This window comes from Macroventuria anomochaeta (genome assembly GCF_010093625.1).
Source record: "Macroventuria anomochaeta strain CBS 525.71 unplaced genomic scaffold BU25scaffold_37, whole genome shotgun sequence".
Lineage (NCBI taxonomy): Eukaryota > Fungi > Ascomycota > Dothideomycetes > Pleosporales > Didymellaceae > Macroventuria > Macroventuria anomochaeta.
In genome coordinates this window covers 20,130-46,833 of record NW_022985398.1, presented here as the reverse complement: position 1 = coordinate 46,833, position 26,704 = coordinate 20,130, and the positions used below count along the sequence as shown (strand labels likewise).

General features: G+C 52.5%; 6 protein-coding genes across 6 annotated transcripts in view; 4 read left to right on the top strand and 2 right to left on the bottom strand.

The window, feature by feature from the left end:
* Positions 1-2,964, bottom strand: part of BU25DRAFT_177537 (uncharacterized protein) — a 4,671-nt gene extending 1,707 nt beyond the window's left edge. Inside the window, exons 1-2 of the mRNA XM_033700881.1 lie at positions 1,892-2,964; positions 17-1,828 (exon numbers count right to left, since the gene is read on the bottom strand). Coding sequence (XP_033557535.1) covers positions 17-1,828; positions 1,892-2,846 — 2,767 coding nt within the window. The 5' untranslated portion in view covers positions 2,847-2,964. The remainder of the gene's footprint in view (positions 1-16; positions 1,829-1,891) is intronic.
* Positions 2,965-5,053: 2,089 nt separating this feature from the next.
* BU25DRAFT_296497 (uncharacterized protein) lies at positions 5,054-8,495 on the bottom strand (the record flags this gene model as incomplete). The annotated part of the gene is made up of 4 exons (XM_033701914.1): positions 5,054-6,588; positions 6,823-7,075; positions 7,429-8,217; positions 8,364-8,495. Coding segments are annotated over 4 exons (2,709 nt in total), but the record flags the coding sequence as incomplete, so codon positions are not given.
* A 499-nt stretch (positions 8,496-8,994) lies between these two features.
* BU25DRAFT_414354 (SMAD/FHA domain-containing protein) lies at positions 8,995-10,565 on the top strand. Its single transcript, XM_033707258.1, has one exon. The coding sequence runs from the start codon at positions 9,206-9,208 to the stop codon at positions 10,451-10,453; it is 1,248 nt and encodes a 415-aa protein (XP_033557533.1). The 5' UTR covers positions 8,995-9,205; the 3' UTR covers positions 10,454-10,565.
* Positions 10,566-11,419: 854 nt separating this feature from the next.
* BU25DRAFT_442551 (glycoside hydrolase family 47 protein) lies at positions 11,420-14,679 on the top strand (the record flags this gene model as incomplete). The annotated part of the gene is made up of 2 exons (XM_033709311.1): positions 11,420-14,166; positions 14,219-14,679. The coding sequence occupies 2 exons, from the start codon at positions 11,420-11,422 to the stop codon at positions 14,511-14,513; spliced, it is 3,042 nt and encodes a 1,013-aa protein (XP_033557532.1). The 3' UTR covers positions 14,514-14,679.
* Positions 14,680-19,466: 4,787 nt separating this feature from the next.
* BU25DRAFT_298953 (Cloroperoxidase) lies at positions 19,467-20,256 on the top strand (the record flags this gene model as incomplete). Its single annotated transcript, XM_033701960.1, has 2 exons — positions 19,467-19,557; positions 19,607-20,256. Coding segments are annotated over 2 exons (741 nt in total), but the record flags the coding sequence as incomplete, so codon positions are not given.
* Positions 20,257-22,591: 2,335 nt separating this feature from the next.
* BU25DRAFT_451331 (uncharacterized protein) lies at positions 22,592-23,314 on the top strand (the record flags this gene model as incomplete). The annotated part of the gene is made up of 2 exons (XM_033709750.1): positions 22,592-22,871; positions 22,918-23,314. The coding sequence occupies exons 1-2, from the start codon at positions 22,645-22,647 to the stop codon at positions 23,312-23,314; spliced, it is 624 nt and encodes a 207-aa protein (XP_033557530.1). The 5' UTR covers positions 22,592-22,644.
* Positions 23,315-26,704: the final 3,390 nt, after the last annotated feature.

Genomic DNA, 26,704 nt, shown 5'->3' with positions numbered 1-26,704 from the left:
GCGTTGACGTCGGCGCCTTTGTCGAGCAGCATCTTGACCACCTGCTCATGGCCTCCAGCTGAAGCTGCATGCAGTGCGTTGCCGTAGTATCCACTCTGTGCGTTGACGTCGGCGCCTTTGTCGAGCAGCATCTTGACAACTTCATCGTGTCCAAACCATGACACAACAGTAAGATGGGGCATAATAGTACTGATCTGGTCAAATATATGCATGCCTTCATACAGTTGAGACCACTGTGAAAAACATGTAGACCTTGGATCAGACACTCTTAGCCCAAGATGTAATAAATTAGCATCTTTGCTAGTGCTTAATCTGGCTTCGCGGAAGTGCATCGGCCAGAACTTAGCGGAGTATTCAAACATGGCATCCATGCTGTGATGTTGACTATTTTCACCTCCTCTCGCATGCACAGCAAAGCCGGGTTCTGGGTCAAAGAAGCTAAGATACCGCACGCATCGCTCTGCGAGGGTCCTGTGCGCTTGCTGCATTGTAACAGAGTGTTGCCATCGCACCCCTTGAGGTACAGTAGTAGATGATGACACATCTGCCAAGAGAAATTCGCGGGCAGTCTGATGAAGAAAGTAAACCTTCCCGTGATAGACTGAGACGAACAGTCCACACCACGACCTAAGGCGTGATTTGAAGTCCTCTTCGCTTTCAAGGTCGAGCTCTTGCCATGACTGCGTAGTCTCCTCTATCTCGATGGCGACATTCAGCTCGGAGAGCGTCAGTGCCCGATTTGCGGCTAAGATGATGGCTAAGGCCTTGCGGACCATTGGTCGATCTTTAGACTTGCTCAAGATCTTCTCGTACGCCTGGTTGACAGTTGTTGGTAGCAACCTGGTTGCAGACTCGATTCCCCTTCTAGTCTTCTTGAAACCTTCAGACTCCAAATAGTCAAACACTAGATGCACCCAGAGGTACGTGCGGTGTTCGATTCTAAGCAATGCATCTAGTAGACCAGCTGCTGTATCGTTCGAAAGCGTTTCATCTCCTGCTCGCTGTTCAACCCGGTACTTGATGACATGGTTAACCTCATGACTGATGGTTTCAGACTTCTCTTCCCCAGGTATGTGGATGCACGGAAAAGCCTTGAGTAGACTCTGGAATCTGCCTACAATCTGCTCGTATGGACGACTCGTCATGAGATATCTGAGCGCGCCACGACTCGACTGACTGTTGCAAGACTGGCCTTCGATGTTGCGCATCAGATCCTCGAACTCTGACTCCGCGCACTCATCCAAGGCATCAAGGACTATGATAACAGGTCCTGCTTGACTGTCCTGCACGGCGTTTTCTAAGACCGTCCAGAGTGACTTCGTCGAGTCAACTAGGCCCTTGCCATCCTGCTCGTACTGTCTCATAGCGTGCTTAAGTAAATCTGGCTTCTGGGAGAAGAGTTGGTGCAGCAGCGCACAGAGCGCTTGGCGGACTGTGTTCTGGTCCTGATCTTTGAAAAAAAAGTAGCAGACGGTCGCCGACTCTGGCAGGACATGGTTAACCAGATACTTTGCCAAGACCGACTTCCCACATCCAGGGTCTGCTGAGACCAGTAGCGGCCCCGAGACTCGTTCGAGCCATTCCTGAAAGTGGGCGTGTCGAAGAAACCATTCGCACGTGCCTTCTATCCGGTCTTCCACACGGTCCTTGTACCACTCGTAGGTGGCGTCCTGAGTGCTCTTGGTCAGGCGAAACAGTTGCAGACACTCTTTCTGACGATCGGACAGCTCTTGCTCGCGTACCGTTTGCTGAAACCTGAGCGATTTCTCTGCAATGTTTCGATGGTCTTCGGCAATTAGCTGGTGCTTTGCTGCGGTTTCTTGGAGGCCTGACATGTTTGCAAAAATTAGCATTCACTTGCGCAGCAACTGCTAAATACCCGTGGACTGACCAGAGAGGACGTCGACAATCTTCTGCTCGGCCTCCACCTTGTCTGACGGAATCACCGATAACACTTCCTTTGTGTACGCTGCCGCCGTCCCTGCTGCATACATCTGCCACTTCTTGTTCTCGTGCGAGTCGGCATAGTCGCAGATGCCGCGAATCACCAGACACGGGAAGCTGTTCATCAGGCCTGCCGCCTCCATCTCGAAACACAGCACCCCACCAAGCTCTGCGCTGAGCCTGTCTCTCTCGGCAGCGGTCTTCATGGCCTGGTTGCCAGATGCAATCGTTCCGTAATGCACTACCACTTCCTGCCGTCTTGCCTCGCGAGCTACTGAACGGTCTTGACTACACGCTCTACACGTAGTCCCTCCCTCATGGCTGTACTCTGCTTCGAAGAGAATGTCCGGGCCAGCAGCTTCGCGCCCAAACTCGGGCAGGCTGGCAAGCTTGGAAAGATACTCCAATAACTTGCCTCTCCCCCTCATGTGCTTAGCCCGCACTTTCGCAACGGCGCCAAGGAGTATCGTAGGCGGCGAGTTGAGCGAGCCTACTCGCTCGAACCCGGTCGGGGTGGCCTTCCCAGAGTCATACTGCACCACTCCGCCATGCGTCTTGTGCGGCTTGCTGACCACGACGTCGCCAAGTCTGACGTCTGCCTCCTCGCTGGGAACGCCGCCTCCGATGCCGACCATCAGACCGAAGCGAGTTGAGGTGAAAGTCGACTTCATCTGCACGGCGACTGCTGCAGCTGAGTTGGCGCCCATCTGGCCTTCAGGCAGGCAAGCGATCACGACATTGTGATCGCCGACTCTTCCGCATGTGTAGATGTTTGTATCGCGGGCATCGTATGCAGGCGTTTCGTGCTCTTCATCGAGCAGTTCCTCCGCGGCCGCCAGCTCGACTGAGAGGACGCAGACCCATCCCACGGTGTAGTCCTCGCAACTGAGCCTGAGGGCCATCGACTAGTGTTCTGTGGGAGAAGACTGGTGACTGGAGTGCGTGCTAGCTCACGTTGAAACCATGTTCGTAGAGATGAACAAAGTGAAGGGTGCAGGAGAGGACGCAATCATCGTGAAGCAAGCTGAGCAACGGCACTCATCACTGCTTGATCTGTCAGCCTGCTCTGCACGAGGCTGACGGCCAGCCTCTGCCACAGGCCGAGTTGTGGTCGGTGCAATGGGGAGCAGCGGGTAAAGATGGGGGCGGAAACAGGGTGGAAAATGGTTGGTTGGCGGAACAATCTCTCCCAGCTGACAGGCTTGGCAGACTGCCGATGCGCCTGTGCGCGCACGGTTGTAAATGCTTCTAGAAAGCTGTCAGCATGGGTCGCATCTATTTTAAAGCCAGTGCAAAAGCAGGCCTAGCGCTCAATTCATTGTAGATTACAATCGGTCTGTAGCTGCACTAATGCAAACTGATGCAAGCCAAGCTTCATTGGCGTGTCCCGCCAGCTTGGGTCTCGCTAAGGGGTGCTCTACCTCCAGCCTTCGGGGCTTTCGGCAAGTTCACTCCCTTGCTCATGTGATCTTTAAAGCCTGCGAACATAGTCTTCGTTACCCCGTCCTCCTTCTGAGGCCTCTGGTATTTTGACAGATTCTGAAAGGCGCGAATAAACAGGGGTGATTGTTCGAGGGTCGTTTGACGGCGTCAGTGATAGGACCGATGGCACGACCAGCACTTCAGAATCCTCGTCGGGGCCTGTTAACCTGAATGCATGAACACCGCAATCAAATGACAGCTCTACAAGTCTTCGCAGTAGAGGCGCCGAAGGCCCGAACCGCCAACTTGTCTCGGGACATGGTGTGTCTCTCCACTTAGGGATGCACCTTAAGTGAGGAAGCAGTGAGTGATGTCAGGGTAGCATTCGTGATCTTATGGACCAGCCGATCGAGAAGTGTGACGTGAAACGAGGACGGGTATCAGCAATGAGGAAGGCGGTGAAGACGGCTAGCATGGAACGAGGACGGAAGGCACAAACAAGCAGGCAGATATTTGACAGGAAGACGCCATAACAATTCAGCTCACCGCTTGATACGTTGAGTGCTAAAGCTCTATCGCTACAGAGTGCAGACAGATTACGCGAAAGCGTCTGCCCCGCAAACCTTCAATCTTTCGCACCAGCTGCGAAGCCGATTGCCCATGTCTCACTACTCATTGTTCTGGACCCGTTCTCACTGCAAAAAGGATTTCCAAGAGGCTGCGGCATTCCAATACTATCCTTCCTCAACTGCACATCCCTCTCTTTCTCCCTGGCATTTACCTTCGTCCACCGAATTGCCGTACGTATACTACCGCCGCTAAGACTGCGTGAATGTGTTGGCGTAGTAGGAGATTCATTCTCTTGTTTTCTGAACGACAAGCTGAGTTTGCGCTTATGCCCTGTAGGTGCCGGAGAAGAAGTTACAGGTACAGGTGACGAGCCTCCAACGCTCGTTGGTGACGAAAGAGGTGTGGAAGATGCCATCGTGCCGCCAACACCTGCCCTCGATGTGACGGAGGATGACTTGTGCGGACGTGTGACGGGCATATTTTTGGCTGCTACTGCGATGGCCGGGTTGTGCGGTGAGCCCATGGCAATCACGAAGGGGATGCCGGTGCTGGATGTGGCGCCAGGCTTGCGCTCTGGTCGTGATGATGAGGACTGAAGTTGCAAATTGTAGCTCAGAGTACTCGACCCTGAGCCGACCCGTGAGTGGGAGCTGTGATGGGGTTCGGGTGATGGTGAACTCGAAGGCACGTCCTTTGAAAACCTTGACGTTGGTACAACAAGACGCACGGTGGAGGAATTAGATACATCCCGCTCTAGGCTCGGTCGATCGTCACCTAAAGTCGTAGGTAGCGTCAAGTCCACTGAGCTTTCATTCATCCTGTCCACTGTAGTTTGGTTACTTGTCTCTATAGGCACGTCAAGGGAGTCGGCATTGCGAAGTGATGATGGTTCCGGATTACCCATAGCAAGGGCAAGCATGTCCGAATGGTTGTCGTGGACAGATGCTGGAGGTTCCTCTACTGTTCTAGGGCTAGTGTACATGTGGGTCATGGAAGCGCCCACACTTCGCTGGGTGGCATGCCTTTCTGGAATGGTGGTCGTAGGAATCGTGTGCGGTAGACTGATGATGGTGACTTTGGTAGGTGTCTGAGGTGTCATCGGCACTCTCGATGCAGCTTCTTCGAGGTCATCCGATGTTTGATTCGCCGTCTGTGATGGCGAAGTATTCGGGCTGTCGGCAGTCGTCGATGGCGGCGGCGTCAAGGCACGAGTGGATCCCATATTTGCGGTGAGGGGACCAGTCAAAGCAGGTGACGGGTGCTCTGAGCTCTTCAACTCTGGTGTCGTCGACAAGAAGCGCGCACGGCTTGGAGTAGGTGCCGGTCGCAGCGATGATGTATCAGAGTCAAGGTCACCAGTCCTGTTTCCATAACTGCCTAGCTGCGCCGTGATCCTGTTGAGCTTCTTGATGTCGCTCTTGTAACCTCTAATATCCAACTTGTAGTAGATGATCTCTCGCACATAGAAGTCGATCTCGTTGCGCAGGTCTTCAATCTGCGCCTCGGCCGCGGACGCCGGTTCCTTGGCTGGACTCATGGGCTTTGCTTTTCGTAAGCGCTGATTGAGCTTCTGGATCCACCTGTCGATGTCCTTCTTGGTTGCAAGAGTAGTTAGCTCGGGTAGCGGGTCAGTCTCATCAGTGAAGTATCGAGCTGTTGTTGCGTGTTTCCGTATCTCTGCTTGCAACAGGAGCTCGTGGTGTTCTAGTTGCCTTTCGACTGCACGGACTGATTTCTCTTTTTCCCCAATGACAGCCTCTCGTTCCAGGACTGCAGTCCGTAGCTGTCTGATATGTGCATCCGTCTCTTTTGTCTTCCCTAAAAGCTCGTTTTGAATGTCCAATTGTAAGTTGATCTCGTCACATTGCTGGTTCACTTGATCGAGCATCTGTCGCAGTTGTGTGCTGTCTCCTTCCAGTTCGGAAATGTAAGCGTCTTTCTGCCTGATCTCATCCTGAAGCCGCTCGATATGTGCGACAAATCTAGACAATGTTGCAGTTGAATTGCGCTGGCGGCCTGGTTGCGAGTCGGTCGAGAAGACGGTGTCCATGCTTTCGTGAGCATCCTGCACTGGCATTTGCAGCTCTGGAAACTGAGTGTCAAATGGTGACTTCAATGCTCGCATGTTGAATAGCTCTTCTTGCGCATCAAGCTTCTCGGTGTTCGCGATCTCAAGCCGGCTCTCGAGATGGTCAATGGTGTTCTGCAGTGCTTGTGCGCGCGACGCAAGTTGTTGAGCTTCGCTTGTCTTGCTCTCGGCTTCCGCGCACTTTTGTTCGACATCTTGCAGGGTTGCCCTTAACGCCTTCTCGCTTTTTTTAGAGTCGTTCAATTTCGCCATCAACGAGCTGATCTGTGTTTGCAATGCAACATTGTTCTGCTTGTATTGGTTGAGCTCGGGTAGAAGGTTGCGGTCCGCGGTCTGCGGCCGACGCGTAGTGCTCAGCTTGCGTTTCAGGCTCTCCATGTCTGGGCTGTTTTGTGATCGTCCAAGTGATCGCTGTTGTTTTTCTGGCGCGCTGCGAAACGACAAGGTCGAGCTGGCAGATGTGCCTGCTGTGTGCTGTGAGCCCTCACGGCTGGGTGTGGAGGGAAGATCGGTTGTATCCAAAAGAAGCAGGAGGTTATTGCTTGAAGCTAGATGCGCGTCAGCTGGAGTCGTTACGTCTGTTGCATGCTTAGACCAGAACTTTCCGCGACCGTTGAACTGCCAGCAGTGGTTTAGGGCCTGATAAACTTCAGTAGCGACTTGTGCCCCTGGCTAGAGCTGCAGAGAACTCCAGAATTTGTGGATAGTGGCGAGCACGAACTCCGAAGATCGCCAATTGGCGGGTGTAACGATTGCGAAATGAGGAAAGTGAAGGGGAAGCAAGGCGGTACAATCACACTCACCGTGGTGCAGGCTTGGACGCTGTGCCAGTTGTTCTTCCAATAGTCTTGCGTAGTTCCGTAATGACGCAACCTCTGCAGCGTGCGCTTCTGCAAGGCTCGACACGTAAGCTTCGTGTGACGATCTCAAACTGCCAAACTGTGATTGTAATGTCGATATCGTCTGGTCTTGCGTTGCAATAGTAGCCTTCAGGTCCTCGGTGTGTTTGCTGCGCGATGTCGTTGGCGTAGGAGTGAGGGAGGCGCCAAGCTGTTCACGGTCAGCACTTAGCCATCCGTAGGTGAACGCGACAGGTAGTGCTGAGGTTCAAAAGTGAAGAAGGACAAAACGAAGTTGGAGTTGTTCCAGCTTGCCCCTTCCTGCAACCTTGCCCTCAAATCGGCAGCGACGCCCCATGCGCTTGAGTCGAGACAACCACAACAACAACGAAATTGCTGAAACGCACGCACTAGTCGATCGAAATCACATCATCCATATACTTCAGGCAGAGAGCGTCCCATTATGGCTGGACGTGTGGATGCAAACGATCTGAAACAGTTTCGTTATGCGCAGCACGAGCTTGGCGAGTGAACCACCTCAACGGAGAAACAACTGGTACTTACATCATCTCGGCGGCTTGCGCGTCTCTCAAAAGGTTTGTCTGAGGCTGCCGCTTCGAACATCAGCGGCGATAGCTGTAGCAGCTTGCTAGAGTCTATGCGCGACTTGTTCGAGTCGTTACTGGCATTGCCATGCCCTGAGGCACTCAAAGATACAGCGGCGTTGCTGTCGTTGGCCGTGTTCGAGTCTGCAATCGTGCGCCATTCGATGTCGCTCAGTGCTTTTCTATGGTGCACTCTATGGTGTTTGGACTTGCCGATGGCGCTCGCATTGGAAGCAGCCCCGATACGTGAAGACTTCATCGCGCTCTCTCGATACTCAGCATTCAGACTTGGTACGCTCTTGGAGTGGTTCAGCGGTTCGGGAAACAAGTGCAACAGGTCAAAAACGTCGCCTTCATCTTCAGGATATCTATCAGGTGGGTGGGTTTCTCGTCGAACGTTCTGCGAGGTGGGACGACTCGGCGCAAAGTCCGGAGTGTCAAGATCTGGGAAGCCCTGGTTGTGTTGTAGAAGGGATCCAGGCAACTCGACCGGTAGATCTGGAGTTGATGGTACGGAGCTTGAGCGTGGTCGAGTAGGCAGAGGCTTATGTATGGAAGCAGATTTTGGGCAGGCGGCAACGCTCAATGCCGGTGAGCGCAGCATATCATTGAAGATAGCCATGAGATTGGACGTGGAGCTGACAAGGGCGGCATTGTATGGAGACGACAGGGGGCTTGACGTGAACTGCTGGGAGTCCGGAGGGATTATGGTGAGGTTGGAGGGGCGCCTTCGTGCCTTCTGGGTGTCCTTGCAGCGTGTCAGCGAATACACGGTCACGACGTCAAAGCATCCTGCAGCTGCCCGCTGCATGCTTCTGCCAACGGTCACCATCGCCTCCGCTATGCGCAACCACGTCGACGCGCATTGCCAGCACACCGTCAGGCGGCATTTACCCATACCTTTGCTTCTGTAGTGTTGCTGGGCTCGTTGCCTATGGTGTCGATGGGCAGCAGGCCACCTGTTTTGTAGTACGGCTCCGCATTGGATTGACGTTTCGACCAAGAAAACAGCCTTTTGGAACTCATCGTGACGGTTGAACGCTATCAACGATGCATGGCGGGGCGATATTAAGACATTACGATGTAAAGGTAGGGCTATGGAAATGAACGATAGAAGCAAGGAAGACGACACTAGAGGAGAAGAGGAGAACCACGAATGGAGCCGGGGTGACATCCATTGAAGAAGACCCCGAACCTTTGTGACTACAGTGGCGGCAGTTTTGCTACTGCGCAAATGTCCGCTGTCATGTTTCGGTGTACGATGCACGCCTAGAGGATGGCGTGCATGTCTGACTGGGGGCCGAAGCCCGAGTGGGTGAGACGGGCGGAGAAGACAGCGAGAACATATCCAGGCGCTTCTCCATCTGGGTCACACTGAACGCCCGAGATAGGTTGGACGAGTTGGCGCGTGGACGTGAGAAGGGGAAGCGCTTGCCCTGTGATGGGTGCTGCAGGAAGGAGCTTGGGCCAGCTCCCGACCGTCGTTGGAAACCGCAAGCGGCTGCCAAAAACTTTGCGACTGACTCTGCAGCCTTTTATATAGAAGCCTTGCAACTAGATGATCACTATCCAGACAGCGCAATGTCACACTGAGCGATCAATTCACCTGGGCTTTTCACATGTCTTGAGGTGATTGCAAGCGACATCATTTTCCAGGACCATCTTCGCGACCTGAAACGATAAGACGGCCCCCAAGCTACGCCGCACTCCGGTCGGCCCCAAGAAGCGGTCGCATCATGGCGAGAGAGCTGTCGCCGTTCAGTCAGAGGCGACTGCTCACTCAGCAGCTGGCCAAAGGCGAGGTTCCCACCCCACCACGCGTGGTACAGGAAAGGGTTGCAAGCAAGGAGCTAGAGCGCGCAAGCAAGGAGCCCTCAGTCACATCACGCCGCCGGTCGACGAGCAGGTCACGGGAACGGAAGCCCAGAGGCCACACAAGGGACCATAAGCCGAGAGGTGCCTCGCCAGCAGCAAGCGCAAGCCGACGCGGTCGAGATGGATCGCCTGAGCCATACAGAAAGCCTCGAGAAGGCTCACGGGAGGGGAAGCGGGACAGGTCACGAGACCGCCACAGAGACCGCTCGAAGGACAGACGGCGCGACAGGTCAAAGGACAGCAGGAGGAGGGATCGGTCTCTAGACAAGAAGCGGGATCGTTCGCGGGACAGGAGGCGCGACCGTTCAAGGGACAAAGACGCAGACAGGGACCGAAGACGAGAGCGGTCACGGGACAGACACAGCAGACGCGACCGGTCACGCTCGCGAGACCGACGGCGTGGAGACAGGTCGGGGGACGGCAAGCGCTCGCCCTCCGTCTCCAAGTCACCACCGCCCAAACGTCGCCGTCGAAGCCGCTCACGGTCTCATTCGCGGTCCCCGCACCAGCGCACCAAGAAGCCTCTGCCCGACCAGGAGGTCTCTTTCCGCGGTGTCGACAACTCAGAGCAAGCACCCACCAAGTACGGCGGTGCGCCCGTCAACAAGGAGAAGCCTAACTTCAAGACCACCGGCGCGCTTGCAAAGCACGCCAACCGCGTCGAAGGCACCAAAATCTCCCTCAAGTACCACGAGCCCCCCGAGGCGCGCAAAGCCCCCCCGTCCCAGCCCTGGCGCATATTCGTCTTCAAGGGCGACGATGTGATCGACACGATTGAGCTGTGGCAGAAGAGCTGCTGGCTGCTGGGTCGCTCGCACGAGGTTGTGGACTACGTGCTGGAGCACCCAAGCTCGAGCGGTCAGCATGCGGTCATTCAGTTCAGATACATACAGAAGATTGTGGAGGATGAGTTTGGAGTGAAGAGTACGAAAGGGATGGTCAAGCCGTATGTAATCGACTTGGAGAGCAGTAACGGGACCGAGCTCAATGGGAAGGACATCGAGTCGAGCCGTTACTGTGAGCTGAGAGACAAGGATATCTTGAAGTTCGCGGGCAGTGAGCGCGAGTACGTGGTCATGCTACCGCCGCCTGAGGAGAAGAAGAAGTGAGCCAAGAAAAACAACACAAGAGTGGGATGGATGCAGGGTAGCTTGCAGCGATCACGCGCCCTGCATGCACTGTATAGCACCCAAGCCAGATAGATTGAGTATACGATCGGAGCGCTCAAGCTCCACACATCAGGCAGTTGCTCAGGCCCTCTCAGTGTGTGTGTGTGTGTGTGTGTGTGTGTGTGTGTTGTGTGTGTGTGTGACCTTTCAGTCCATCTTGACCAGCACCACGAGAATTGCACAGCGAGCAATTGTCTGACGAGATTCTGCTGATGCCGCTTAGTACACCCCTACCCTTGCCAGGATAGTTTAAGCTTAATCTGCTAGCCCCAGCTGCTAAACATGGGTGCGGGGGCGTTCTAAGAGCGGGCCGCGGTAGAGCAACAGTTCACCCAAAGAATTGACACGTTCGCATTCCTGTCAAGACCCAAGTAGCATTCTTGGAGACTCGCCTTGGAATCTGCAGCGCTTTGGCGAGCTTATGATACTTACGAACCACTGGATTGCAGTCAATCAATCAAAAGGCACTGCTCTTCACTGACATCCTTGGTGCCCGTCAGCCACCTGCAACGCCCGCGGCGATCATCAGTGGGTCGTGCATCACAACTAAGTTCCTCTCGGAAAGCCAAGGCCGTGAGCTTCAGCTAGGCACGCTCTCCTGTGTGCATCTCAATCTATCCTCCCCACCGATTGGTGTTCTTGTCACGCTGTGGTTTTAGTCCTTCCCTTTGTGAGCTGCGCGCTGTTTCCCATGGCAGAGTCGAAGCTTCAAACCGACTGAAACCCTGCCGTTCCGTAATACCACGCCGTTCTTTGCACCACGAGACCCTGCGATCACACGTTTCCCTACGAGGACACCGTTCCCACACACCCCACACCGTTCGCGCCGCTCACGACGCTCCCTGCGACTGCAATCGCGCACCCAAGTCACGAGACCAGGCGCGCTGCGTCGCTCATTCCGCAGCCATGTTCCGTATGAGGAGATACCGAGTGTTCCTCGTCTTCGCGGTCATTGCAGTACTGGCGGTATACAGGTTTGGGACGTCGGGCGCAACATGGCGGGAAGCTGCATCGAGTGCAGCGGGACGGCTAGAAGACGTAGCTGAAGACGCGGTGCAATACATCCACAAGCCCAACGTTGTCGCGCAGGAAACGAGGAAGCTGGAGGTCGATGTACCAGCTGCAACGAGAAAGGCTCCTCTACAGACACCACCGCCTCCAGCCGCGCCCCTCAACGGTCCTGCAGGCAGGAAGTCGTCCACAGCGCCCGCATCGAGCCCCGCCGTCACACCAAAGCTGCCGCAGCAGCACCTCCCTACTATTCCCACGCCTGCCCACGGCCAACCGCACGGCCAACCACACGGCCAACCACACGGCCAACCAGCGGATGCCATTCCCCCAGAGTCGTTGAGCGTCGAGCCGGTGTACTGGTCGAAGCTGCCCGAGAACTTCCCTGTTCCTTCGCAGTCAATGAGTAAGCTGCCAGCTGGCCAATCAAAGCCAATCAAGAAGATACAATTCGACTTCAGGCCCGAGACGGCAGAGGCGAGAGCTGCACGCACCGCAAAGCTCGACACAATCAGGAACGTCTTCAAGAAGTCGTGGAAGGGATACAGGGAGCTTGCGTGGGAGCATGACGAACTCAAGCCCGTGTCTGGCGAGTTCAAGGACCCGTTTGCGGGCTGGCGCGCAACCCTGGTGGATGCTCTGGATACATTGTGGATCATGGGTTTGAAGGAGGAGTTCGCCGATGCCGTCAAAGCTGTCTCCACGATCGACTTCACTACCACCTCGCGCGCCGACATCCCGTTATTTGAGACGACGATTCGATACCTCGGCGGGCTGCTGGCAGCGTACGACGTCAGCGGGAATCAGCACAAGATCCTTCTCGACAAGGCAGTCGAGCTTGCAGAGGTTCTGTACAGCGCGTTTGATACGCCGAATCGCATGCCGGAGACGTACTACTATTGGAGGTCGCAGTTTGCGTCTAATGCTCATCGCGCAGGCACTCGAGTGGTTTTGGCTGAGATTGGATCGCTCTCGATGGAGTTCACGAGGCTCGCGCAACTGACTGGAGACCACAAGTACTACGATGCGATTGCGCGCATCACCGACCATTTGGAGGAATTTCAGAACAACACGAGGCTCCCAGGCATGTGGCCGACGTATCTGGATGCTTCAGGCTGTAAGATGGTGGCTATCGATGTGCCTGCGCCTGCGCCAGTGCCTGCGCCTTTGAATAGCCCTCCAGAAGATAGTCTGACGCCAAGCAACCCGAAACCTACACCCACACCCACGCCAACTGAGCACCTTTCGCCAGACGGCAAGAAGATGATTCCGCTCGATCTGCCTGACCCCATCGTGCTCACACCAAACGGTGTAAACCCAACCTGGGTGCCACCAAAGCAAGGCTTGGACGACCCCATGCTTGCTGCGCTGGGTAACGCTGCGAAGATGTCTGCATTGCCCGCACTTGAACGGCGACAGTTGGATCCCGACAGGAGGACGCCTCCAAACACGGCGGGTGGTCTGGAAGCTGATCTGCTGGCGCTTCAGAAAGAGAACATGGACATGATCAAGTTTGATGCAGCTTCGTCAACTGGCCTGGCCGTGCCTGCCGCTCCCACGTGCAGCCGGCAAGGATTTGCGTCTAGCTCGAACTACGGTCGCGAAGAGTACACGCTTGGAGGCATGTCTGACTCTACGTACGAATACCTTCCTAAGCAGTGGCTGCTCCTCGGCGGCCAAATCGAAAAGTACCGCACCATGTACGAATGGTCAATGGACGTGGTCAAAGAGCACCTGATATTCCGCCCTATGGTCCCCGGAGGCAACGACATTCTCTACTCGGGCAAGTTCAACGTTCAGTCTCTGAAAGACGAGCCACTGGTGGGTGACCTCGAGCCCGAAAATGCACATCTGACGTGCTTTGCTGGCGGCATGTTTGGTATGGGCGCGAAGCTCTTCGACCGTCCCGAAGACCTCGAGATTGCGAAGAAACTCACAGAAGGCTGTATTTACGGCTACGACATGACAGCGACCGGCATCATGCCAGAAGGCTACGACGCCGTGCCTTGCGAAAGCCGAACCGAGTGTCCCTGGAACGAGACGCTGTACCACGAACTCATCGATCCGCGCTCAGACTGGCGCATGGAGAACTACCAAGAGCAACTCCAGCAATACCAGACCCAACTCGTATCTGCCTTGTCTTGGTACGAAGAGGCGATGGCTCTATACACTGCTGTTCCTGAGCCTGTTGCAAATCCAATGGTTCCAGCACAAGCCACACCTACACCCTCTTATGTCTTCGCAGACACCCTTGATCGCCGCCAATTGATCGATCTTCTCGACGACGCAACCCATGTCAACGTCGAAGACACACCCGGTGTCCCCGCTAAACCCGCAAACCCCTCGCCGCCAGCCGCTGTTCGACCACTCGCTGTTCCTCACACCCCTCTTGAGTCCCAGGATCACGACTCGGTCATGGGCGGTGAGCCTGAAGAGGGTGAAGGCCCGCCCACGAAAGTCCAACCTGGCCTCAACATCCCTGAAGTCGGCAGTTCACCACTGCCCACCCATACAGCACCGGAGTTTCCATACTTGTACTCACCGATGCCGGTCATGAGCCACAAGGAGTACGTCAAGAACCGCATTGAGGAAGAGCGCCTCCCCGAAGGTGTCGTCCGCATCGGAGCGCGGAACTACATTCTCCGGTACGTGCCCCATCTCACATTTCTTATCTACCACTCACTAACCCCATCGCAGACCCGAGGCCATCGAGAGCGTATGGTACATGTACCGCATCACCGGCGACCCTCACTGGCGCGAGGCCGGGTGGCGCATGTTCGAAGCCGTCAACCGTGCAACGACCGCTGAGTTTGGCAACTCAGCGATCGACGACGTTACGAAAGCGGCCCCGGAGCTCAATGATAGTATGGAGAGCTTTTGGCTTGCGGAGACGCTGAAGTACTTCTATTTGCTGTTCGCGGATGAGAAGTTGGTCAGTCTCGATGAGTGGGTGTTGAATACTGAGGCGCATCCTTTTAGACGGCCGACTTGACGCGCGCGTGGATGGAAGCACATCCAGGGCATGGTGTTGTAGAAGTAACAAGGCGTCTCTGGCGTTTGGACATTGTGTACTGTGGGCTTCGGCCTGATTGATACCGCTGGGGGCAGTAGGACTTGCTTGAACACAGGCGGTGATTATACCATAGCATAGCATCTATGGAGTTTGTTTGTTTGTTCAGGTGGGTGTGGTCGCTGGACCTTTCTTGAGCACCTGCCGTTGCGTGGGGAGGTGTCACTCACCTTTCCCTCCAGAATTCACAGAACTGTCTTCCTCTCGCCCACATGAGCGTTGTTGAAAACGGTAGTCGCCACGTCCCTGCTTCATATCTCTCGCCTACCGGGCAATACAACGTTGTGCATATATTTTCACGAGGATTTGACGACGCCCAGGCGCACTCGGTGCGTTACTCCTCTACTCATAGCCAGCCAGCCATTCGATGTCCATGGATATAAATGCCTTCAGCAAGAGTGTGCGCGCAGCGAGCCCGGTCAATACCTTCCTGCTTTATCTTCAATCGTACACCGCCCGCACGACTAAATACTTCTCTCACCTGAGGAAAACTACCGCGCTTCGCTATCCCCTTGCTCGGCGGTCTATAATAGGTGAGAGACGCCGAGACGCAGACCGAGTCCTTTATATCTTTTCTTGCCCCGTCCTTCGTCGCTCTTCCTGAAAGGTACCTACCTCGACGAGTTCTTCACCTCACCAGTGACCTCCTCCTGCGTACGCCTTTTCGTTAGGGTTTGCTAACCAAGAGCTTTAGTCATCAGTACCGTGTACGCCTCGACATTTTGAACGTTCACAACAGCTAGATCTCTGGAGCGAGATACCGCCAGCACCGCACGTCAGCATTCGGAAGAAACATGGCTCTCGGGATGTGTGTGACATGCTTATCGAGTCATTACTGACAAGAGAGTAGTCTGGGGCGCAGGACAGTGCTGTGCAAGATTGGTCCTAAACGGAGGCCACACAGGTTGCATGAAGATCTGCTCTGCAAGACCTCAGCCCTCTTCAGCGAAGCTATCCAGCTGAACAGACGCAAGGTTGAAGGCGAATGTTTTGTCTGTTACGATGAGCTTCTGTCAAACGTCGATGAGTTGACGCATGGCAGAGCTTCTTGTGGTGGTAACCTTCACTATTCGTGTCTGGAGGAGTGGAAAGAGCAAGCAACGCCCGCCACCGCGAAATGCCCATTTTGTCGACACAAGTGAAATACACCAAACTTTCATACGCAGTCTTTTTCCAGCCTCGGTGAATGTGGGTTTGATCTCCACGTCGAGTGGCTGTATCGCTTCAGGATCCTGGCGGATAACGATTACAACGACCAATGCTTTGCCGACCTCGTCGAGGCATACTATGACGGTTCTGAATACAATAGGTATCGGGCAATGGAATTGACGTTCACTGAAGTTGAATTGAACTAAGCTGTGTGTTTAGATCATCCAAGAGGACAGGGAGGTTTGATCGTGAGACTGTTGTGTTACTGTAGTCGTTTGAAGGAGTACCATATCGGTCCGTTTATACTCCACCTCACTATACTGAGCCCACTATACTGCGACACATACACTGTTGGCCTGCAGCTCGATGACCAAGACTTCTGCAATGCTCTCTTGCAATCCATCATCGAGGTGTGCGCTGACGATTTCGACTACTCAAGCGCAGGAATAGGAGAAATGGCATACGAAGAGACATCCGGACCTTGCAGCCTGAGGGACATTCTGGTTAGTCTATACATGGACTTGGACCCCGAGGAAGACAATGTTCTTGAAGAGACCTGGAATGAGCTGCCGATCGAGTTCCTACGCGAGCTTTTTATGACCTTTATAAATCTCAGCTATCTAGAATGCTCGGGCACTCTACGTCTCAGAACTGCTTATGTAGCAGGAGGATACATATCCACTCACTTTGATAGATCATCAATCAATCAATTACTTCCTCAATATCTTCTTTTCATATTTGCAGACAATGAAGAACCTATCTGCGGAGGATAACGCCTGGTCGCTGGAAAGCCTCACAGCAAGGCACCTTCCTCAAGTTCCACGGAACGCGAGATCGGATGAGGAAACCAAGGCGGGCCAACTCGGTCTCTGTAACAAAGTCATAGGCACTGAAGAGATGAGAATCGACAAAGACGCGTCGAGAGTACTTCGAAGTACAGGAATACTGCTACAACCGCTATAAAAACGTATCCGTCTCTGTCTCCGCCTTATCTGTACTCTGCAATGCTGATTCGAACATTCGGAGCCTCTCTGCTCTTCGATACAGCAGACCTGTTCTGCCTTCGTTCCGAAGTATGTTCATTTTCTCATATGAACGCGGCTCAGCATTGTCATCCACTCCATCACTACTGACATCGTGTAGTCCACCAAACACCAAGTCACACAAGCTCTACTTACTCCAAAAGGCGTAGTGTAGAGTTCACTATCTCCCGAAAATGATCACCGGCACTTGTCCACTTCGGGCCGGATCTGAACACTTCCGGAGCTACCGTGTCTGTGCGCGCAATGCGCGGATTCGCGCAATGCGCCGAAACACCAAAATCGTCAATCCAAAATTGAGGCTGTAGAGCCACACACAATGGTTATTATCATGAGATTTTCTGGCGGAGTAGTCTATAGACCTATATGAACAAGTTTCTCACTCAAACTTTTGTGGCGCTCTGATTGGGTGGCTGCGGCTGTTGTATTTTGCTGGAGGGGATGGGGAGCAAGGCGTGGCAGCAGCATGACTATGGGCAGCTGCACTACCACGATTCTGCTTCTTCCTGGGTGCTGCAACCTCTGAGGCCTTGCGCTTGCCTCTTTGGGACAATTGTATAGGTTTTTTGGTGTTGCGCTCCCTCTGTTGACGCTCTTTTTCAGCCTTGCGTTTGGCAACTTCCTTAGCCTTCTCAGCCTTCAGCCGGTCACGCTCTTCCTTCTTCCTCAACTTCTGCTCACGCCTCTCCTGTGCAATCTTCTCCTTGTACAGCTTATTGGCGTGCCTCAGTTCAGCCATCTCTGCTTTTTTGAGCTCCTCTGCCTTCTGCTCTTGTTGTTTTGCCCTCTCACGTGCACGTGCTTTCTCTACTCTACTAGGAGAGTAAAACTCGGCTCCACCGTGGTAGTCCTTGTGATGCTGAAGCTCAAGAGGCTTGCTCTTCTTCTTGTGCTTCTTTTGAGTCTTAAGAACCTCTCTGAGGCCTGTAATCTCGTGGTGGAGGACTGAGTTTTGAACTGAGATGTGGTGGAGTGAGCGCCTGATCTTTTTCAGCTCTTCACTGCCTTCGTCTTTGGCTACTTTGCGCAACAGAGTCTCTGTTTTGAGCCAATCCTTGCCGCTATAGACTGAAGAAGAGCTTTTGTTGCTATCGGAGCCCTCAGGGGTAGGCTTAGCAAATCGCTTGAGGATGACGTTGGGTTGAAGGGGTGCTATACCCGTTGCCTCAAAGGACCTGAGTATCAGCCCCTGAGTAAACGTACTTGTCCACGCCTTCCAGAACAGGTGGAAGAAGTCGCTCTTCTTGATAACCGACAGTCCTTGGCCATGGTGAAGGTGTGTTGTGAGCTCCTTTGAGTATGCTGTCGAGAGAGGCTTGAACATCACCACATCGAGTGGCTGGAGCGTGTGGGTTGAATGAGGAGGAAGTATAGCCAGGAGTATCCTGTTCTGATCGCAGTAGTTGATGAAATCCATCGTGACGTGAGATCCATGGCCATCCAGTATCAATAGGCGGTACTTTCTTCGTGCTTTCTTCTTGGTGTAGCGATCAAACACCTGTCTGAGCCAAGCGAGGGCTACCTCGTTGTTTGTCCAGCCTGAAGGTGACGAGGAAACAAAGACAGAGTGTACTCCTGGCTTGATTTCCTCCACCCAGCTTGACTGTATAGTGTTGTTGGTAGACTCGTATAGGAGGCCTGGTGGCAGTGCCGATCCATCCCCACACACACACGCTATAAGCGTCACCCAGGCACGATTACCATCTTGAGTAGTTGCTGTAACCTCCTTCTTCTCCCACATACGTCTACTGAAGACGTGTTTGGTCCTTGTGGTGACTCCGATCATGAAGCCCTTCTCATCCATATTGTATGTGTGCTCAGCGTCGACGTTGTATTGGGCAATTTTGGACTGCAACAGGTCAAAATAGAGCTTGTACTTGGTATACGAATCGGCGTTGTGGCGATTGCTGTCCATACCCGTTGAGTATTGAGAGATGAGATGGATTGAGTGGTTGTTGATGAAGCGGGTAACCCAGCTCTCGCTGACTGGCTCTGTGGCTATTGATGACGCAAAATTTGCTATCATTTCCCTTGTAGGAGGTAGATGTCGGGCTGTAAGCTCCTCTATATACTTGACAAGCTCGTCCTCTTGTTGTGGAGTGAGCTTTTGTTGTGCAATTGCCTGCTCTTCACGCGATCGCGTTTCTCCTCGGTACTTGCGCGTCAACGTAGAGCGCACAACACCATGCTTTATGGATAATTGCGTCCAAGGGATGTTTTTGCATGGCATCATAGCATCTATCTCTTTAATGGCTTCCTCTAGCGTCATTGTGGCGTTGAGTTGTGGTGTTGTGAAGTATGGGTGCATAAAGCGTCTCGGCGCATTGCGCGAATCCGCGCATTGCGCGCACAGACACGGTAAGTCCACGCCGTCGATGTCGATCACCGCCCATCACTCTGTTCCTATCGTAGCAGCCTTGCTAACAGCAAGCCACGACAAACCTCCGAGCCATGATCGCAGCTTAAGCAGGTTAGAAATCGGTGTTCTCGTCATCGAAATGTCATGGTTGTTATTGGGTCATAAAGGCATCTTGCCCGTGCTTGGCCTGATCTCCACGACTACACTTCTTTACAGTCTCGCTAAAACCTAAATTCCGTATTCAGTATGCGTCTTATCATTGTGGCGGGTGCATTAGTAGCCAGCGTTGCTGCGCATCCTCAAGGAGGCTCACTGCTTGGACTGCCACTTGACGTTGGGGCACTGCTCAAGTCGCTCGGGCCAGCTCCTGCAAACGACGCCAGATTCACCAACTTCAAGCCAGCAGGATCTGGTGATGGTAAACATACACACCTAACATCAGTGGCTTTCACTAACCCTTACCACAGTCCGCTCTCCCTGTCCCGGCCTCAATGCCCTAGCAAACCACAACTTCATCCCACACAATGGCCGCGGCAACACCATCCCCATCCTGCTCAAAGGCCTGGCCGAAGGCCTAAACATGGGTGCGGACTTCACCGTCGCCATCGGCGGCGCAGGTCTTTTGGCCTCGCCGAACCCACTCGAAGGATCTTTCGACCTTAACGATCTGAACATGCACAACTTCCCCATCGAGCACGACGCGAGTATGTCACGCCAGGATGCCGCGCTCGGCAACGACCAGCCATTTTACGACCCGAATTGGCAGCAGTACATCCAATTCTTCAAGGGCAAGACGGTGACGGATGTACCGACGGCTAGTAAGGCGAAGTTTGCGCGGTACAACGATAGTTTGACGAAGAATCCAGAGTTTACGTATGGGATTAGAGAAGCGATTTTCTCGTACGGTGAAAATGCGATTTATCTCCAGGCCATGAGTGATCCAGTGTCTGGTAATGCGAAGATCGAGTATGTCAGGAGTCTGTTTGAGAAGGAGCAGTTACCGTATAATTTGGGCTGGAGGCCGAGTAAGAGTCCAATTACGCTGGCGAGTCTGGGGAATATGGCGGTCCAGTTGTATGGGAATAGTCCGCAGCCGATTGCAGAGGGCGAGAAGATTTTGGCGGACTCGTACAAAGATGCATTAGTAGCGGTTGTGGGAGGGTCGAATATTTTAGCCAACTTGACACAAGGGATCAGTTCGGCACTTGGATTGTAGTAGATCAACTAAAACTTCCGATCCATATGAATACAACGATACACAAAGCGCGCAGACAACGAATAATCTAACCAGACTTGCTGTGAACCAAAATAAAGCATGGCTCGGGCATCATGCAGACAACATCGGTGCTGTCCGGTTTAGTGTTGAGTGGGTGTTTCTTCGTACCCAAGCTCCACCGCGACCCAAGAAGACCATGTCCTATCAAGCCTTTTACGGCAGATTTGCCGCGATAGTCGGAAAGAATCGAACAAGCTACTCGCACGTTGAGCATCAAGCTTTGACCATCCCTTCTTGTTGTCGCGAAACCTGCTCCGTGTATCGCAATTTCGCCACCTACATCCTTTCCACACAGCAGCTTATCGACCACACATATGCCTACATTGTCCTGCTTCCTCAATACTCCCGACAGTGGTCCAGTGAAGAAGATCCGAGATTCAACGAACGGGCCAGCGATCCCAGTCGACTCGCTGGAGGCATTTCCTTCGTCTCCGATCACACAGAGCGATTTCAGGGCAGTACGAAGGTAATGCGTGTTTTATGCAGCTTAAGCAGGTGACAAGCCACTTCTTACGCCGGCACCTTGTCATCAACTGAGGTCGGTTTGCTCTCTTCCAAAAGAGCGTGCCAAGAGTATACCCGATCGTACGGAATGCTACATCTGGCTTGTTTTTGCGACACTGCAAGATACGCAAACAATTACACGCTTGCTAGGAACGAACGTGAGCAGACTTGCAGCACTACTATTTCCTTGCACCGACAGAAGACGGTTGGTTGGAGATTGGCCGCAGTGTCTGGCAGACTGTGTAGGAGGGTTTGATATAGGTGCTGGAGTTATTATCACTATCCATTGCGCCGTCATATTGACAGAGCTACAGTCGGGTGCCCAAAGTCTGTTCGCGACGGCTTTACCCCACCAAGATTGACCATATTCCATAACAAATATAACAGCCTCTGCTTATTTAAATAACATAAGATAAAGAAGTATAGAAGTGAATATCTCTTTCTAACACTCTCTTAAGCTTTAGCAATTAATCTTAGGTTTGTATACAATTAGAGGAGGGGTAAAGAGAAACTATCTTCGCTATCTTCTCTACTCCCTCTAGTCTTAGAAATAAGATAAAGATCTAGGACTTCTAGAATAAACTCTTCTACTAATTTTTCTCAAAAGCATGACTTTATAGCTCTATGTTATTTAGAAAGGTATATCTTAAGGTGAAAGAGGTGACTTTTGGTGAGCAAGTCCGCCAAGCGAACAAACTTTTGGCCTAGTACTGTAGAAAAGAACGACAGAATGTGTATTAGCACAAAGTGAAGTAAGAGCTGAGAGTGCTAATTGATGCTAGTCCTAAAATGTTGGTTTCAGGGGATAAGGTTCATGCTACGACAGAAGAAGACAAGAGGGATGGCGATCGTAACAACATCACATACTAGGCATGTAGGCTCGAAGAGCCTCAGCTGAGATTGAGTGGAGACAGCTTCGAGACCTCAATCTAGCGTCCACAAGCTGTCCTTTGTTTCCGCTAAAACACGCAGGTCTATGCACACGCATTGAGACTAACAAGCTGCACAAGTCTGCGTTATATCAGTAGGGCGCAAATGCAGACTGGAGAAGCGTGTCGGTCACTGAGGTGTAGACTTTGTAGATCTGTCGGTGCAGCAGTTCAATGATCAATTCTTGTGAGTTGCAATGCGCGCACGATCTCCGCCCGCAGAGAATCGCATACGCAGGCAGCAAATTGTCTAGGGTTGGTCTATGCGATCGCGGCTGAAGCCTCGCGCAGCGCGGCGCCACGTTTGCATTCCGTTGCGATGGTCTAGACTGCAAGCGGGTACCTTTGGCCGTGTGCGGATGGTGCGTAGAGCGCGAGCACAGTCTAGAAAGAAGCAAGCGAGCCAACCAACTATCGAGAAAACCAAGTGAGGGTTAAGTCGGTGTGGCCATGTAGCTCTAAAGACGGTTAAAATCAGATCTGTAATGATCATCTTCTTCTTCTTGGACTTAGACTTAAACTTAAATTTTTTGTTTGTTAGCCGTAGCATTAAGTGTGATCGAGAACAGGCGAGATGGAGGCAAAACGGGTATGCTGATTTTACCCAAGTACTCCAGCTAAACAAGAAGTGCCCGGGGTGAGCGAGCTGTAGACGTCGTTACCAGCTTGAAAGAGTATATATTAGAGCAAGATACTATGGAACATGCGACTGAGAACTACACAGCTCCGTTGGCTTCACATCGCCGTCCTTCTTACAGCAACAATTGCCAGACTTGCTTGAAATCACTTAGCAGCTATGCAACTCTTGTCTTATGCCCTTCTTTCAATGGCTACCGCCGCCTACGCCAGCCCCTTAGCTCGACCAACTGATGCTCTGAAAGAACGAGCTGTCAACTGCAACAAGGTCAATGCTGCCCTTGGTGTCCTCAAAATACTTGGCTCGCCTGCGACAACGTTCTGCAGCTCCTACCTGCATATTCCCGCGACTGTTACCCAAACCGCAACTGTTGCGCCTCCGGTAGCGTGAGTGATGGTTCAAGATTATATATACCACGCTGACCCTATTCAGGACTGTCACAATCTCAACAACAACAATTTCGACAATTGCGCCTGCAGGCTGCTCCACTGTCGTGCTTCAGGACAGCTCGGCACCCGCACCTGAAGGCAAACGTGACGTTATTGAAAAACGCATCAACCTCCCAGCTTTGTCCGCTTTCGCTGCATCACAACTCTCGTCCGGATGCAGTTGCCTGGGCTTGAGTCCGAAGACAACCTCAACGACAACGTTCACACCTCCTGCCACATCAACAGTTAAGGTTGTCGCGACAAGTACAGCCTGTACCACCTGCGCTCCGAACCTTGCTCCCTGCACATTCGATGACCCTGGGCGGTGCTGTAGTCAGGCTTGTGCGGCACCAGGTGTTCTAGGAAACACCAATGACTTCCCGGCTTGTGTTGTTTTCTGATTGTAAGCCATTCGTAGTTAACTAAACTCGAACTGTTACTATGTTTCTCCCCAAGAAGTATCGTGATCATAAATACTACGTGTAGCGTTATAGCCTTATTTTCATAAGATTCATCTAGGTATTAGGCGCGCTTTGTAGAAACATGGACATTGCGCGCACAGACATGGTCTCTGGCCCCTCAACCCTCGGTATCAACGCAACGGCACTTCGAGGCACTAAACTAGCTATCCGGTTTTTGCACTGCCCTTACGCAAACGCTATCCGCGCACTGCTAACCAGATTTCACCCAGCTGTTAACGTTGCTCTATTTACGTTGTGTTGGATCAGCGTCTCATCGCAGCCTTTCACAGCAAGTCTCTCGGTGTCTGCATGAGATACCCATCGGAATCCAAGTTCACTGTTCACTCGAGGTTCATCTTTCCGCCTTGAGGCCTCTTGTTTGCGATAAATCTACTTGAGCTGCCGGCCAAACTCTTACAGCTCACAACTGACATCGCTGTGCAACGCACCAGCCTCCGACACACGCATCCAGTGTCCAGAAGACATGGCGCTTAGGCAATTAATTTTACCATCTATAGCAGCTTAACGGGTCGCGCAAAGGTGGGATTGAAACAACCATCGAAGATGTGCCCGATAATTGTGTTCAACAATGATAGTATGTTGCTGCGTGAGCAGTGTCGGTCGGAGGCTGTGGTCAATGATTGTATTGCTATCTGTGTTGTTGTTCGATGATGTCGTTGTACAGGAGCTCTCCGCTCAGAGGTAAGTGCACTTGCTCTCGGGCAGTGCCTTCTACACTAGAAAGGTATTTGGCTTGCGATAAATGTATATCTGTAGACATGCTTCAAATGTTCAGCCCCCCCCCCCCCTCCGGTCTAAGTCTGTGGCAACCAAATGGCATCCAAATTGGACCTCACCCTCTCCACTCATTTGAAGGCTGAAGATCGTCCAGTATGAGCATTATTTTTCAACAGCAATGAGCCCCTCCTCCTGCGAACCAAACACTGCTTTCTGCTTGACCCAAGGATGGGATACCTTCGACGATACACAAGGACAGACCAATGCAACGGCAGTACTGGTCAGCCTATTCATCACGCAGAAGAGCCGAACGACACGTGGGGGTGCAGCTGAAGCTAGCTGCGACCCAATGCTGCTGGACTCCAACAGGCTTGGAATGCTCACGCTGGCCGAGTGGGACGAGTACTACAGCTATGAGGAGGACACAACACGCCGTCTGCGATACTCAATCGAGTGGAAGGTGGCTGTCAACAACAAAGTCGTTGCCAGAGACACGGAGCAGGATCTCGTCCTAGTACCTGCTGCATACTGGCACACGTACCTCAAGCCCAAGGTGGAGAAGCTCTCGAGCAGGAGAGTAGCCCACGACAAGCACGTAGAGAGGGATGATACCAGCGTTGTCGTATCTCTGAGCAATCGCTCGGAGCGTGACCTGGCCAAGCGTTTCGACAACATGAACATTGACTGGTTGAGGCAGAGAAGCAGCTGATTCAGTGTGGCGAGTTGTTTCGCGTCGGTAAGAGGTTGAGGATCGGTCTTTCTTCAGCTACATAGACGCATCCTCGCAGCCAAACTGGCACAGCAAGCCGTGGCAACAAGCGCGGCTCGTCAGCCACGCAGAAGATGCTTGCTGACCAAACAACTCACACTGACGATGAGCTAGAGGCGAGTGGAAGTCCTTTAGCCTGGCAGGAAGTATATGCTTTGTCGCGATGTCCCGGCCAGCCGTGCAATATACACGCACTGCTGGCGCGATCCCTTTGGTAAGCGGCACCACGAGCTGCGAACGCACCACCTGAAGGCGCTGGCCGAGTTTGTGCAGCAGGGCCAGGCTTTGAAGAGTCACGACGGTGTGCGTGACAAAACCCGTGAACAGCTGTTCTTGTGCGGCGGGGTTGCAGGGCCTATGCTTCCTTGACAGACCTCGCAAACCAGGTCAATCACAATCAATCTGGCTTATCCAAACTATACAAACGCGTGACTGAGAAAGCGGAGGAGCTGTCTGTTCAATTGTGGGATGAAATGTTGTATGAGAATGACCTGGGGCACGGTCAATTGAAGCTCTTGACTCAGGAACAGAAGGACGCTATCATTGCACTTGTCACCTCCTCACATAACAACCGAGAGAAGGAATTGTACCCAGCATGAGCATCACAACATTTGAAAACATCATGTATGTGTTACGATCCTATGTCCCACATGGCAGAAGGCACAGCAATAAGTAACCACCAACCAGAAAAGATGGTTACAAGCAGGTGTACCTCATCAATTAACTTTTGTTGCAGGCCGAGCGCTCTCGTGAACCTAAACTGCGTTACTAATTGTGCCACATAAGGGCCTAGATATAATCTGAGCTATGGTGCTAGAACAAAACAACAACTTACACACTCTTCTTGACATCCCATACTTGCAACCCCCGCACCTAACTGTGCAACAACTTTGTTATCAGAATTGCATCAACCTTTAGTCTACTCTATACTACTCATCGTTACCCCAAGTTGCTAAGGTGTTTCTGTCGCAGTATAGTGGGCTCAGTACAGTGAGGTGGAGTATAAACAGACCTATATGGTACTCCTTCAAACGACTACAGTAACACAGCAGTCTCACGATCAAACCTCCCTGTCCTCATGGATTATCTAAACACACAGCTTAGTTCAAATCAACTTCTGATGAGGGCGTTGTTGTGTTTTCTATTGGTGCTATCAGAGCGGGCAGATATCTACAGTGCGCTAGAGCGGGAGCTATGGGTGATTTTCGAAATACCATGTAACGTGTTTTATCGGCTCGTGCACGCAATTGGCTTGTGCACAAAAATCAGCAGCTACACCCACACACTTATGAGGTTGTAGAGTCAGCCATAAAAGTTATCGCGATGTGATTCTATAGTGGAGTAGTAATTGAGAGCTTGCAATTCTATTATGCGACTTATAGCGGGCTGGTTTTTGGGTTTTGCAGCTGCTGCGGGTGGTGACTGTGGGGGATGCCTGGACCAACGCTTCTACTTCGGCAGGCCTTATTTCATCAATGATGACAACTGCTGACTTCTTCTTGCTTGAGGGCTTAGGAGTAGACTTTGTTGTAAGTGCTTTACTTGTTTTGGATAATTCCAAGTCTTCTATGAGTTGCTTTGACAGCTCGCGGTCAACAGTGTCATCCTGACATGGCTTGCAGCCAATAATAATCCACCCAGTCACACCCCATGGAACCTCATGGAACATCATGGAATCCCATGGAATCCCATGGAACAACACAGAATCTTCTGGTTGCTGACAAATGATGACAAATGATTACAAATGATTACAAATGCCAATGTATCTAGAACATTCCAGGAGCCAGCAGTCTGTCTATAAAGGCAGCCTGCCCTCCTGCTCA

Coding starts and splice junctions, on each gene's coding strand:
- BU25DRAFT_414354 (XM_033707258.1), top strand. CDS start 9,206: ATGGCGAGAGAGCTGTCGCCGTTCAGTCAGAGGCGACTGCTCACTCAG.